The following is a 14,686-nucleotide window of genomic DNA, read 5'->3' on the forward strand; positions in this document are numbered from 1 at the left end:
CAATAAAGTTGATTCAAACAAACACTGTGACGTCACTGCAAACAATGGCAGCCAGCGGTTCAGCTGTGACGGTTCTGACTCCAAACGGGAGACGACAGCCCATCAAAGTGGCTCCAAACACATCTTTACTACAGGTAACTCCTTGTTTGAGACCCACGCGGTGCTCTCGGTCCCGTGGAGCTTTATATGTTCCTATTTCTGCGTGAACACACAGGAGCGAACTGTTTCTCGCTTAGCATGCTAGGCTAACACCTGCTAGCCAGTGACGGGTCAGTTTTTGCCTTTAAGGCTCATCAAGTTAGTATACCTGTGTAATTATCTGTAGTGGTTTAACCTGTAGCCCTCTGGCTGTGTTCACCTCGCTCAGGTGCTGGAAGATGTTTGCAAAAAACATGGATTCGACCCCAATGATCACGGTTTAAAGTAAGTGTGAATCTATCTATCTATCTATCTATCTATCTATCTATCTATCTATCTATCTATCTATCTATCTATCTATCTATCTATCTATCTATCTATTTAATATTTGCATTGGGTGTTTCAAAGATATTTTATTTCAAATTGATCGCATGATGGTTTATCTGGATTAAAAGCTAGGAAAGTTGCAGCATTTTAAACATCCGATATGTTGGAGCAATTTCTAAAGAATTCTTTAAAAAAAAAAGTCTACACGCCACTGTTAAACTCCATGTTTACTTTGTTATATACAGATTAATTTATGCACACTAAACGGTTCAGCTGGAGAGAAGCTTCAATAGTATAACTGCATAAGCGTGCCAACTCTTAAACCTTTGCTTTTTTATTTCAGCACTCTGTATTTTCTGATAGGACTCTGTCAGCGATGCACATCTTGTCTTGTCAGGATCTGTATTTTCTTCAAGTGAAGGCATTCTTTAGGTTATTTGGATGTATGCTTTGGATCTTTGGCACGCTAAAAGAGGCAATCCTTAAAGCAGGGGCGTGTAAGTTTTGACCCAAGTTTAATTTGAGATATATAAAATGATTTCTCAGGTCAATATATAGTATTTGGCGCGTATCGATGCTCCGTGCGGGCTGCCCCTCTCAAAAACTCGCCTATGTGACTTGAGAGGGTTGGATCCGTTGCCGAATGGGTCACATGACCTGGCAATCTGAGCTCAGACTGTTGTAACAACAAAACAGAAATAATACTTACCTGATCAGACATATTTCTGGACCTCTGATGTAGGATTTAATCTGCAGGAGTGAATGTGGCCTTGTCCTGATTAATAGCATTTGCCACTGAGATCCTGCTGATGCTTTGGAAGGTCTCTGCAGACCCTGCAAGATGTTGCACCTGAACATTATTTGCCATTAATTGAAGCCCCCTTAAATAGTGGCTTTGTTGAAAAGACCCCCATTTACCTTGAGTTTTAACGTCAGGTTTTTCTGAGCACAGCCACATCCCCATTTAAAAGTGGTGCCCATTTAGAAACCGCATTACTTTTATTTTATCCAGTTCCAAGTTTTTCTGTTGACAAATACAGATTGAAGATGTTGAAGATGGAATGGTTTTAAAAAATAATTTATCTTTTTTAAACTTTTATTACATTATAAGAACCAGTCATCTTAATGTGGGTGTGTAGACTTTCTGTATCCGGTTTATCCGTTGACCACAGGTGCACTGCAGGGATACACTAAGGATCTTAAAATCCTATACTATATACAGTATGTCTCCATTTATGATTTATTTATTTTTTTAATAAATTATATATTAGCTGGACTTTGCAATTGTGTTTTAACCTCAAGTTGGCATAAGAAGGTGTTAGGAACATGTTGCGGCTCTCTAAAGTTTCCCTTCACTGGCGTTATGTTCACAAGTGTCTGCCTCCCTATTTTATCCATTAAAAATTTTGTTTTAGTTATATTAAAAAAGACATGTGGACGTAGCAGTTTTTTTGAGTGTGCTTTTAGTACACCATGTTGATTTATTTGTAATAAACACTATTGAGATCGACCAAAAAAAGGATTTTACCTCCTGTACTCGTTCTTTTTTTTTAGTCACCTAAACTGAGATGGATAAAATATTTCTTAAAAATGCTCATCTATGTGAGTTTGTTTTTTAGTGTCTAATTATAGGGTTGCCTAATGGAGTGTTTTCTTTCCACCTACTTTGTCCACTAGAAACCACAACAAAGGCCTGAGCCATTTTTACAGTTTATATTTGCTAGATTTACCCCAAAAGCCTGTTTCCATCACACCTTGATTATATGCTGACGACAATGTCAATATGGTTAAGATGAGAAGCCCAGCAGGATCCTTTTTGTAATTAGGATATGACACGGCAAGTAAAAGCTACAAATTTCAGCTGCCTTGTTTCTGATTTAAACTTGCTGACAGGTTTCAGAGGACCGTTCTTGACCTGACGCTGCCGTGGAGGTTTGCCAACCTTCCCAACAATGCCAAACTAGAAATGGTGACGAGTACAAGGAAGCAAGGTGGAGCGGACGGCCAGGTCAGTTCAAGCACACTTTAAATAATTGTTGTGTGAGAAGCATTAGCTAAATCCGGTCATGACCAGAATCATAAAGACAGCGTTGGAGGTGCATTTGGGAGTGTTGATCATCTGCTTGTTGGAATAACTGGAGGCAAAAGATTAGCAGATTTTCAGTTGTTTCTTGGTAAAATCGTTTTAAACATTATATTAAAATGTCCAGTTATGCAGCAGGACATGATTGGAGGAATAAAAGTGGCCCCACACGATGTTCCCAGTTAGTGGGGGATCACTGCAGAACTCAGTGGGATCTGCTTCACAGGGACGAGAAAGCCGACGTCACCATTGGCCACCGCAGACCACGTAAACCCTCTTTCTACGTTTCTGACTCTTCCCGATTAAAGAAAACCTCCAAGGACACTTTTTTTTTTTTTTTTAAGAATGTTTTTATGCACCAAAATGAATAAGGAATGTGCTGAAATCAAAACACCTTTAAGGTATTTTAAATCACAGGCTTTTGATCCCCTACATGTGTTGTTTTAAATCCACGTGTATGGATGCGCATTGATTAGGTCCAGCTAGATTATTGTTTTGAAATGAGTCATTAACCCGTCACTATTTAGATGTTAGTATTTGTGTGGGATTTTAAGGCAAAAGTGGTTTGTGCTCTGGACAGAGACATTTTCTTTATTGTTTTGTTTTTTGTTTTGGGTATTTTGAGCCCAAGCATATTGGCAAAATAAGCTCAAAGTATTTTCTTTTATTTCCTTATAACAGTAGCTCAAGTGTAACAATGAATCTGCATTCAGTGTCTGGAAAACATGAACAGAAACGGCTCCATAGTCTGACTGCATGCTAAAAAACTTATGATAAGGATCAGTCATCCTGAGAGAATAAGAAGAAAATATAATGGATGATGTTTCCAAACCTCAAATCCTGGTCATGCAGTTTAAAGTTTTAATTTTGCTTTTCCAAATCTTCTTCCATCGTTGGTACCATAAGGCAAGACAAGAGTTTCTGAATAGCACATTTCAGTAACAACACTATTCAAAGTGCTTTACATGAAAGAGGAAACATTATAGAGGAAAGCACACTGCAGCGCAATAATAGCAGCAGGTCAAGATAAGTTGGGCTATAAACTTAATATAATAAAGTTTCAGTGTTCACAATTATGGTTGTATATTGCTAAATCATGCAGCCCTAGATGAAGTTTTGTTTTTTATTCAACTAGAAAATTTTAGCACATCCATGCATTGATTTCTCCGAAAAAATTCACTCAGCACTTGAAAGGGTTCATAGTCAGCTGGTGACATGGTGATGTAGAGCTGTGTGTCGTCTGCATAGTTATGGTAATGATAATGTTTTTATAATCTGAGCTGGAGGGAGCATGTAGACATTAAATAGGAGAGGACCCAAGATGGACCCTTGGGGAACCCCACATGTGATTATTTTGGTCTCTGATGTACTCTGAGTAGGGCTGGACGATATTGCCAAAACTTATATCACAATATATTTCTTAATTCCTGTCAATACGATATAATTACGATATCAGAAAGACGGCAAAGGATGCCCACAGCAGATGCCTGTCCAAAACATATGACAATTATTTTTCCATGTTTACAAAACTCCTTCGATATAACATTTTAGAAATACTTGCCTTTAAAAAAAAAAAAAAAAATTACATAAAACTCAGAATGGCAGTCAGTGACAAATGCTGTAATCATGGACTGTAATGTATATACTGACATATTGGAAATGTCATATCACCTTTTAATGAATAAAGTTATATTGCGGTACATATTGAATTATTGTCCACCCCTAACTGTAAGAGTACTACAGTTACTGTGACAATGCTTGCAGAACGTGATGGATTAGAGTCGTCATTGTGTTATGATTGGCATCACATTAGTGCTGCGTAATGTGTTTGTGGTAGTACACTGCAAAAACAGAACTAAAAAGAAGTAAAATTTTCTTGAAATGAGTGCATTTGTCCTTGATTTGAGCAGGCATCTTGCCGAGTATCTTGACCCCTAAAATAAGATAATTAGTTATTCTGCCCTCTAAATAAGATGATGGAGATGAGTTATTCCTATTTTAAGTACAAAAATCTCATTCCATTGGCAAATCATCTTATTTACCTGCTCAAATCAAGGACAAATACACTAATTTCAAGGATATTTGACTTATTTTTAGTTTCATTTTTGCAGTGTAAAGAAGCATGTTTGATGAAAATATTTTTGGTTTTAATAATCTATAATATATAGTAGTAGTGAAGGATTTATAGCCACAAAGACTGTCTTGAATTATGTAATTTTATTCTTTTTCTTTTTCTTTTGGTCACCTTTAATGATACGACAATAAACATTGGAAAATATTGTGAAAAAATGCTAAACTCATATTGCACATGCCGCGTCAGATTGCTGACAACTTGTGTAGAGGAGCTGATGGGCGGCTGAGAGATTTTGTTGTTGAAAGCAGAGACACACAGAGAAGGAAAAAAAATCAGTTACAGAAAAGGCAGCAAATACATTTCTGAATCTGTAGCGCTAAATATGGGAAAACTTTATATTTCTACTTTGAGTTTGAAGCATAACATGGCAAATCTTCTCAGAATGCAGATCTGCACGCTGTTTGGGACGCTTTCAAGCCTGGACGCCCTCCAAGAGTTGGGATTTGGCTTTTATGGGTATTTTTTTGCATTGCTAACATGCACATTTATGCTCTTCATCCCAGATTTAAAAAAAAAGGGGATTTAGTCCTTTTTAATAAGAAAAAAAAAAGAAGATGATTAGAGTAATTTTTTTGCTTGCAGTGAGTTATAAACTGCCTGAGCAAATAAGGGCACCACCTGGATTTAACTAAGCAAAGGGCCTCAAACTGGGAAAGTGCTGCAGCATTTAAATACGTTGCAGCTGTTAACAAGTTATTTAACTCTAACTGATGCAGTCAGTAGCCTGTCGTTCCTCTATTTCCCATAAGAGGCCATTTCTTGGTTTAAAAAAGGACGAGGAAAGGAACCTTAAACTTCATTATTCACATGTGGACTGGTCTCTAAAGTCTCAAGAGACGACGCGTTTTCATCTGAGATCCCACTGCAGATGTGTCCTTTGGTCATTTGTCGTATCGTTTGTTGTTATACTGAAACATTTCGTCTAAAAAGTGTTTTGATGAATGGTGACAACAATAAATTCCTGTTATTGATGTTTTGAAAACGGCAAGAAAATTCAAACCGTGGGTCAGACGCTCACAGTTTTCTCCATTACAGCATCAATATGAATAACTTTAGAAAATGTGATTTAGTGCAGCTACTGTGTGCAGGCTAGTGATACGAATCACACTTCTTTATGTATCCGGTGTCCCGAAGAAGCTTATTTGAGAGAGACTACAAAATCCATGTACTTCAGTCAATGCTTTTTACCACCAAGTTATCAGTGAAAAAGTTGCATGTTTTGTACAATCGGCAGCATCACTCATTAATTTAGAAATGCCAGCTTGAAGTGAATCCTGTGCGTTACAATAATAAGAAGTTAAAACTTTGATGTCTTTCTACATATTTGTTCTTTAAAAAGCAGACATTGAGGAAACTTGACTCTGAAAAGCTTTGGTCTTGTAGTGTTTTACAAATGCGTTATAACCCTGTATTTGTTAGATCTCTTGCCGATGAACACGTTTAAAGCTCTGGTGTCGTTTAGCACTTCATTTCTTACATCATCGGCCCATCTCGGTGTGTGGGTTTAATGATCGGTGTTAGGAATTTGTAAATTCCCTTTTTTTTGGTCCACTCTCATTTGCCTCCAGAGAAGCAGACTTTGTTGTGGCTGAGCTGTACTTTCCTATGACATCATAGCGCGATAATCTGAGCAGTAAAACTCGCTGCTGCGTTTGATCCGCCGCTCCGTTCATTTGACGGATGGCCGACATGCGCCCTCGCTTATCCGTCTACGTATTCGCATGTCCGCTCACCTCGGGCGGGCTGGTGTGTGCGTGAGCCTTCTGGCGTTGACACCCATCTCTCCCGTTTCATCTCCGTCGGTGTGCTGATGCTCAGCGCGCTCTTTCTCTCTCCGCGCCGGACAACAGCATCCCGGCGTAAACATAAACAACTCGTAGTGTGACTCAGAGACGGAGAACATCAGCCTCACACTGTTGCCTGGTGTGTTACTCATTTCCACGCTGATGTAGGCCACACATGTGCGCCTTAAACAAGTTGGATTATCAAAGAGTTTATCCCTCTTAAAAAAAACAAAACAAAAAAAATGGCTCCAGATCAAAGAGCCAATAACGTTTCCTTAGATTTTATCAATGTGGGATTCTTGAGGTTTAGGGATATATAACGTTATTTTTCTTACTTTTAAAAGCCAAAGGAAGAAACTTCAAAGTGTTTTTTTTATAATGCCTGTTTTAGCATCTGAGCGGTGTTTTCAATTGTTTTTGCTTTTTGAAGTTTACTGTGGATGAACTGCTGCCGATGCTTTACGAGTGCCGCTTGTTTCTGCGTCATGGTTGTTTGTCTAAGTTGGAACGTGTCAGGTCTTTAAAACCTCACCGCCGTGTTCTTGTGGTTTCTGGCGCGTCAGGTGCGGATCGCGCTCCAGATGGAGGACGGCTCTCGGCTCCAGGGTTCCTTCTCCTGCGGACAGAGCCTGTGGGAGCTGATCGCACATTTCCCTCAGATCAGGTGCGTGGTGAACGCGAGGTGACCTCAGCAGCGGTTTGATGGCCGTTGGCCTGAAAAAGCAGATAATATTGGACTCCATTCAAATTCCAGCAGTTGTTAATAAATCAAATTTAGCTTCTTTTTTTTTCAAAATGGAATATATTTTAGTTCATTAAATTAAAAATGATCAGTTTCATATTCATTTCTTAGTAAAAGTTGATGAATCAAAGCTGAAATTGGGTGTAATACATGTTTAGATGGGTATATTGTTCAATTAGTATTAAGTCTTAAATTTAAATGTATATTATTGTTCTCCTGAAGCCATTAGGGAGCTGATACAATGGAATAAAGCATCTGGGTCAATTATGACAGTGTTTATTGTCGTGTTGCTCCTAATTACTGGAAAAGAGAAGTTTTTTTTGTTTTTAAATGTAATATTTCTTTGATTCTCAGAAGGCGTTTATGTTGGAAGGGCAAAAAATAAAAGTTTTTTTCAAGTCAAGTTTACAAGTATAGCACATTTCAGCAGCAAGGCGGTTCAAAGTGCTTTACATCATGAAACATTTACTAGTTGTGACACCAGTAAATATTAAATTGTATCAGGTGAAAACATCAACACACATCAAATATGTTGGTCAGTGTTCCTGTTATTTTGGGTCAAAAGCAACTCTAAACAGGAGGGTTTTCAGTCTTGATTTAAAGAACTCAGTGTTTCTGCTGTTTTGCAGTTTTCTGGAAGTTTGTTCCAGATTTATGGAGCATAGAAGCTGAATGCTGCTTCTCCATGTTTGGTTCTGGGTCTGGGTATGCAGAGTAGACCAGACCCTGAAGATCTCAGGAGTCTGGAGAGTTGATACAGCAACAACAGGTCTTTAATGTATTTAGGTGCTAAACTGTTTATTAAGTGGTTTATAAACTAACAGAAATATTTTAAAGTCTATTCTCTGAGCTACAGGGAGCCAGTGTAAGAACTTCAGAACTGGAATGATGTGCTCCATCTTCCTGGTTTTAGTGAGAACACCAGCAGCACACCCATGCATTGATTTGTTCTAAGCATCCATTCAGAGTCACCTGGTGTAGAGCTGTGTATCATCTGCATAGTTATGATAACTTATCTTGTTTCTTATTATTACCTCAGCTGGTGGGGGCATATAGATACTGAATAGAAGGGGTCCCAGCATTGAACCTTGGGGTCCCCCACATGTGACTTTTGTCCACTCTGATGAGAAGTTACCTGTTGACACAAATAAGTCCCTGTTCTTTTGGTAGGATTTAAAGTATCCTACCATTATTAAAATATTTCTGATTCTGAGGATTTGACCCAATTGAGTGCTGTACCAGAGAGTCCGACCCGGCTCTCCAGTCACTTTAATAATATGTCACGGTCAACAGTGTGAAATGCTGCGCTGAGGCCCAACAGAACTATCACTGTGGTTCTTCTACAGTCTGTATTTATGTGGATGTCATTGAACACTTTGACGAGGGCGGCCTCAGTGCTGTGGTGAGCACAGCTGGTCATTTTAAGGAAACTATTTAACTGCTGAAACACGGCTTTTTCAATAACTTTACTGATAAATGGGGAACTGCGTTATAAAAAATATGATTTTCCTTTGCCGAGTTCTCTCAGCGTTAATTTTTTACGGTTAACTGGAGGTAGTGTTATTATTTAAACAACAAAGACAGATTCAACAGAGTTGAATTTGTACTTAAGATTCAAGCTAAACTGAGATATAAATTAAGTTTTTGGGTTAGAAATATTACTTGATTTGATGCAGCATTTCATATCCTGGTATTTAAAAGCTTTGATAACCTGCTAGATATGGTTAACCCGATACTTATAATTAGTAAATGGGGTGAAAAGTTCTTATTCATATATATGAATTTTGCTCATCTGTATTTCTGAGAGGCACATTTCTCACCAGCCCTGTTGTTGAAATCAGGAAAGCTCTTCTTCTATGGAGACCAGAGCGTTGAGCTGATCTTGTTTTGGGGGAATGCATGGTGTAGGTTATTTTCCATCAAAACCTGATAGAGAGCTAACGGACCACTGAAACGCGGGAGCTCCTCGTTCTCGTAGATGAGAGACAGTTTTAGTTCAAGGCTTAATTAGAAGGCCAAAGCATCCGTTCCCGTCATTAAGATTTTTCTGTAGTTTTCACAAAAAGACGAGAGAATCAGAGGCTATTGTCACAAGAAAACAAAAGGGGTTAATTTGTGATGTTGGGCTCATTTCTGAATAGAAGAAAGTAGAATAGGTTTTACTTTAAAAGATACTGACGTATGTCCATTGTCATCACCTTTTGAAAAAAAATAAATAAATAAAACAAACATCTCAGTTTGTCCTCGATGGAACAACACGTTAAGCATTTCACTTGAAAAGCAATCAGGGATTACACGTTACCCAATAAGAACAGAGACGCACCAAATAGCTAATATAAAACAACTGGGAAATAAACGGATGACTCAGAACAGATGGGCCGTTTAAAGAAGACGTTCCTCCAATGTGGCATAAAATGAACGCACCTCCTACGCGTGACGCAGATTTCGGCTCGTCGTTAGCATGAGAAATGAACGCCGTCCCTGAAACAACCTCCGGCCTCGCTGTGGAGGCCCTCCCACACATCACCGCTCACCTTTCACACACACACACACACACACACACACACACACACACAGCTGTTGCTCAGTAGTTCCAGCTGTGCGGTCCCAGGTGCTCCCGCGGCCCGCCGGCCTCCATCCCCGTCTCCGTGCAGTTACATCACCGCGTATCCTGATTCTCTGCCAGGAGAGTTGTGCCGCGGTTCAAAATGAGTATCGGTTCTCCACCAACGAGGGGGGGGGGGGGGGATGTAGGGGATGACGAGAGGCAGAAGGGCAGGCTTTGATTTTTAGGAATTTAGGGGAAACAATAGTAAAATATTTATGGTTCGGTTCATTTCTGCACGACATTGTGCCCACATGGTTTACACATGCAGCGTTGCAAGTCATCGGATGAGGTTTCATTGTTATTTCCCTCTTTTTAAAGAGGGGGGGGGGGACCTACGGGTTTAATCGTAGTTTTTTAATCCCACTGTCCCTGCCTCCTCCCAGCGTGTCGGAGCTGACCGAATCTGGAGCCACTCCTGTGTGTGTTTACATGAGAGACGAGGTATGAAGCCTTGCTTTAACTCTCCCTTTTTTTTTTTTTTTTTTTTTTACTACAAGAGATGAAAGTGAGTTTTATGGAAACACAGCTGCTTGTCCATGTGTGTGTAGGTGAGCGGAGAGGAAGCTTTGAAGAAAACCACTCTGAAGTCTCTGGGTCTTACAGGAGGAAGTGCCATTGTCAGGTAGGCTCTTATTATGTGTTGAAAGCTACTGTTATCTGCTGCTGGGTTAATAAAGTTATTCCTCTCTGAGCTTTAGACTTTGAAGTCTGTAGTTCAATTTCCAAATACATCTGAACACAAATTCACAGAGTGTGACCCCTCTTCCCGCCTCAGGTGTTTTTAAAAAAAAGTTGTAATTCTTTGTCCTTTTAGAAATTTATCACTTTCTTACTGAACTTCATCACACTAAAACATTTTGTCTTTAGGACTAAAGTAACTTTGAACAAATCTGAATCAGACGTGAAAACTAAAGATGCAGCGATCAGGGGTTTTAGTGGCCAATCTTCATTTTGGATCGGAGAGGTGACGCTGTACTACTGTGTGAGGCAGCAGTTGCTGTAAATTGTGATTTTTTACTATTTTGAAAACGCTGACAAAAATAATTATGAAGCTCAATTTTGAATTGCTGCAGTTCTGATGTGTATTTTAGAGCAGTGGTTTTCAATGCTGATCCTTGGGGAGCCACTGTTCTGCAGGTTTTAGATGTTTCCCTGCCTCCACACACCTGACTTAAATAAATGGGTGATTAACAGGTCACTGCAACCCTTCCTGTTAGCTGCTGAAGGTTTGCTCTCTCTCACATTCATGCAACCCTTGATGGCATCTGGTGTTGTCATGCAATCATTTGATTCAGGTGTGCTGGAGCAGAGACGCATCTGAAAACATGCATCTTGCCAAAACACTTAGCATTTCCTAATTAAACGCGTGCCATAACACAAGGGCTGGAAAATGTAATGACTGTGATACTGCCAGCCTTCCTGTTAGCTGCTGAAGGTTTGCTCGGTCGCTCTCATGCAGCATAAACAAACCTCCAGATTGTCTCAACTTGTCATTATTTGTTTTTTCTAATATATTCTCACAACTTTATGCTACTTTTAGCTTCATCTTAAACGCTTAACCACTGAAAATATGACAGCTTCCACACCAAGGAGTGTGCTACCAGCCCACTGATAGCATCCAGTATGTTGCATTCACTGACCAAAAAAAGATAAAATTTTTCAATTTCTGGCCGATCAAGGTGAAAAACGTGTGGATTTGCTCACTGAGAAAGTTTCGATGCATCTCAGATAGATAGATAGATAGATAGATAGATAGATAGATAGACTTTATTCCGGACTCATGGTCCAATAAATACATACATAAAATAAATAAATGATATGAAATCTCTTATCTAATGATAATAAGACATTTTTTATGTTGTTTTTAACTTTTATTTATTTATAAATCACATTAAAACAACCACAGTTACAACAAAGTGCGGCAGGTGCAAAATAAAGAAGGAAAGAAAATTAAGAAAAAGCGGTTAAAAACATTTGAATCAATAAGACAGTAAAATCACAAAGTCCAAGGCTATGCCTCCTTTTTTTTTTTTTTTTTTTGATAATTTTTAGTGTAAGTGATCAGGTTTAGTGTTGTGATTTTTACTCCGTTTCAGGTTTCAACTCAAAAAGGACAAAAAGGCAGCAGGAGAGGAGGATGAAGCTGCTGCAGTGCCAGTCACACCTGCTGCAAAGGAAGCCCCTCCCGGCCCTTCACCTCAGCCTAATGCTGCTCCCGTGATTCCTGACACGTCGGCAGACGTTGTAACAACTAATAACTCGATTCCTCGTGAGCCACTGGAAGCCCCACCTGCGCCGACTCCAGTCCCGGCTGCAAGCTCCATCACTGAAGCCTTTGCAAAGCCTCAGGATGTGGTGCGACCCAAAGTCCCTCTCACGGGGAGTGAAGCAGCAGTCGAGGATGGAGAGGAAGCCGGACCTTCAGGTTCGAACTCTCACCCATCCTCTTCCTCCTCCTCTTCCTCCTCCTCGGCTCCAGCAGCTCCTTTTGTTCCTTTTTCTGGTGGTGGTCAACGTCTGGGAGCTCTGGGCGGAGAGAGCGGACGAACGCCGTCTTCATCGTCGTCCCCAGCTCTGTCGGCTTTAACCACAGCAGCGGAGTCGCCCAAAGCCAAGAAGGCCAAGCCAAGCCACAGCTCGAGCACTAAGGTGAGTCCCAGCAACACAGACATACGTATACTGACTGTAACATATCATTTAATCACTGCACCTGAGGACAGATTTTAAAGCTGGCGTTTCAAGCTGCTCTCGTAGAGCAATGGGTGTTTTAAAATCCTCTTTTTGCTCAACCACTTCAAGGTGTGTTTCACCTTTGCCTCCTTTTTTTTGTTTCTGAGAGGGTAGAGGAGGCACTGCTTATGAAACTGGTCACAGAAATTAAATCGGCGTTCGTATCAGATTTAACGGTTAGAAAAAGAGCAAAAAGCGCCTCTATCATTTGGTTGATTCATATAATCAAAGGAAAGCTACGGTGGCGTGGAATAAGGCTGAGCGAATCGGGGCCTCTGGTGCGTTTGTTGCATCTACGTACAAGAAATTGTTCAAATGTGTTATTAAATATGTCTGGAAAGTGGATTTCATCTGTGATCAAATGATATTTCACACACATTTGAAGTGAAATTCTGCTGCTTTTGTTATTTAGAAAGTGAAACACTCTCGCCCCTTTGTTTGTTTTTGAGGTGCCATTGATTAAATCGTAGCTCTGTACCTTCCTGATCACCTCGACATAACGACGATTATCTTGAATTGATCTGCATGAGGCTTCTTGGCTTTATCCATAAGACATTTGAGTTTTTGTTTTTAGTGTAAAGCAACGGCCAACCTGCAAGACCAGGATGTGGAGAACAGACAAGAGTTTTTAGAGGTAAACTTTTGAGTTATCTGCAGATGCATGTTCTCCCTTTATTAAAAAAAAGTGACATTTGACATTCATTTATTCATATTTTTTTATGAATCCCTTTCTTCTGCCTTGTTTCGTGTGCACTGTTTCTCTCACACTGCTTGAACATTTTCTCATTTTGTCATGCTACATCCGCACACTTCTATGTATTTTTTTTGGGTGGTTTTATGTGGTAGATCATCAAAGTAGCACATAATGGTGAAGAGTCTCCCTTTTTTTATACCTGAAAGGTGTGAGGAAATATTTTGTAAGAGCCCCCTTTTAAGTGTCTTTTGGGGTAAGTCTCCATCAGTTTAGCACGTCTAGCGACTGAGAACTTTGCTCATTCTTCTTTGCTAAGTAGCTAAAGCTCGGTCAGTTCAGATGGAGAGCATCTGGAAACACACATTTTAATTTCTAATCCACAATTCACCATTTTTTACTGGAAGGTAAACCTCCTTTTGAGACTAACCTGTCTATTTTAAAAAAGCATGCCCACAGCGTGATGCTGCCGTCAACATTTTTTTTGCACTTAAAATGTGAACAATTCATCTCCATCATCTTATTTCAAGTGCAGAATGTCTAATTATCTTATTTTAGGGGTAAAAATACTCAATCCATTGGCAGATAATCTTATTTACCTGCTCAAATAAAGAATAAATGCATTAACTTTTACTTATTTTTAGATCCGTTTTTGCAGTGCAGCGGTCACATCTGAGCAATCGGCAGGTTTAGCGTCCGCTTCAGTAAACACCAACATTCATACTGTATCCCCAACCACATTCCAGTCTTTTACCTCTTGGAATCTTATTTTTTTTTTAGCATTTTTTTTCACTATATCATGGAACATTCTTCATTGTTTTGCCTGGAGATGCTAATAGCTGTTAGCCGCTTCCTTTTTTATCCCCTGCTGCGCATGCACAGTTTGCACTTCCATTAAAAAAGTGAATAAACACGAAAGCCTTTATTTACTAACAAATTGATCAAAAACAAAGCATAAAACAACAAAATAGCATCTAATAGACCAACAGGATGTGATAATGTTTCATAAAAACCTTGTATGCAACCAGAGTGAGCTACTGACGTATTCCATCCACCCACCCATCCATCCATTCATCCGTCCGTCTTCTTCCGCTTATCCGGGGTCGGGTCGCGGGGGTAGCAGCTTCAGTAGGGAGGCCCAGACGTCCCTCTCCCCGGCCACTTGGGCCAGCTCCTCAGGAGGAATCCCAAGGCGTTCCCAGGCCAGCCGGGAGACATAGTCCCTCCAGCGTGTCCTGGGTTTTCCCCTGGGCCTCCTCCCGGTGGGATGTGCCCGGAACACCTCACCAGTGATGCGTCCAGGAGGCATCCTAACCAGATGCCCGAGCCACCTCAACTGGCTCCTCTCGACGTGGAGGAGCAGCGGCTCTACTCTGAGTCCTCCCCGGATGACTGAGCTCCTCACCCTATCTCTAAGGGAGAGCCCAGACACACTACGGAGAAAACTCA

The 14,686-nt window shown here is 40.2% G+C and overlaps 1 protein-coding gene across 1 annotated transcript in view; it reads left to right on the top strand.

The window, feature by feature from the left end:
* The window catches only part of aspscr1 (ASPSCR1 tether for SLC2A4, UBX domain containing), a 34,009-nt gene continuing 19,323 nt past the window's right edge, over window positions 1-14,686 (top strand). Inside the window, exons 1-8 of the mRNA XM_036137270.1 lie at window positions 1-134; window positions 368-423; window positions 2,359-2,473; window positions 7,030-7,130; window positions 10,200-10,257; window positions 10,365-10,438; window positions 11,913-12,465; window positions 13,121-13,180. Coding sequence (XP_035993163.1) covers window positions 45-134; window positions 368-423; window positions 2,359-2,473; window positions 7,030-7,130; window positions 10,200-10,257; window positions 10,365-10,438; window positions 11,913-12,465; window positions 13,121-13,180 — 1,107 coding nt within the window. The 5' untranslated portion in view covers window positions 1-44. The remainder of the gene's footprint in view (window positions 135-367; window positions 424-2,358; window positions 2,474-7,029; window positions 7,131-10,199; window positions 10,258-10,364; window positions 10,439-11,912; window positions 12,466-13,120; window positions 13,181-14,686) is intronic.

This window comes from Fundulus heteroclitus, chromosome 5 (assembly GCF_011125445.2).
Source record: "Fundulus heteroclitus isolate FHET01 chromosome 5, MU-UCD_Fhet_4.1, whole genome shotgun sequence".
Classification (NCBI taxonomy): domain Eukaryota; kingdom Metazoa; phylum Chordata; class Actinopteri; order Cyprinodontiformes; family Fundulidae; genus Fundulus; species Fundulus heteroclitus.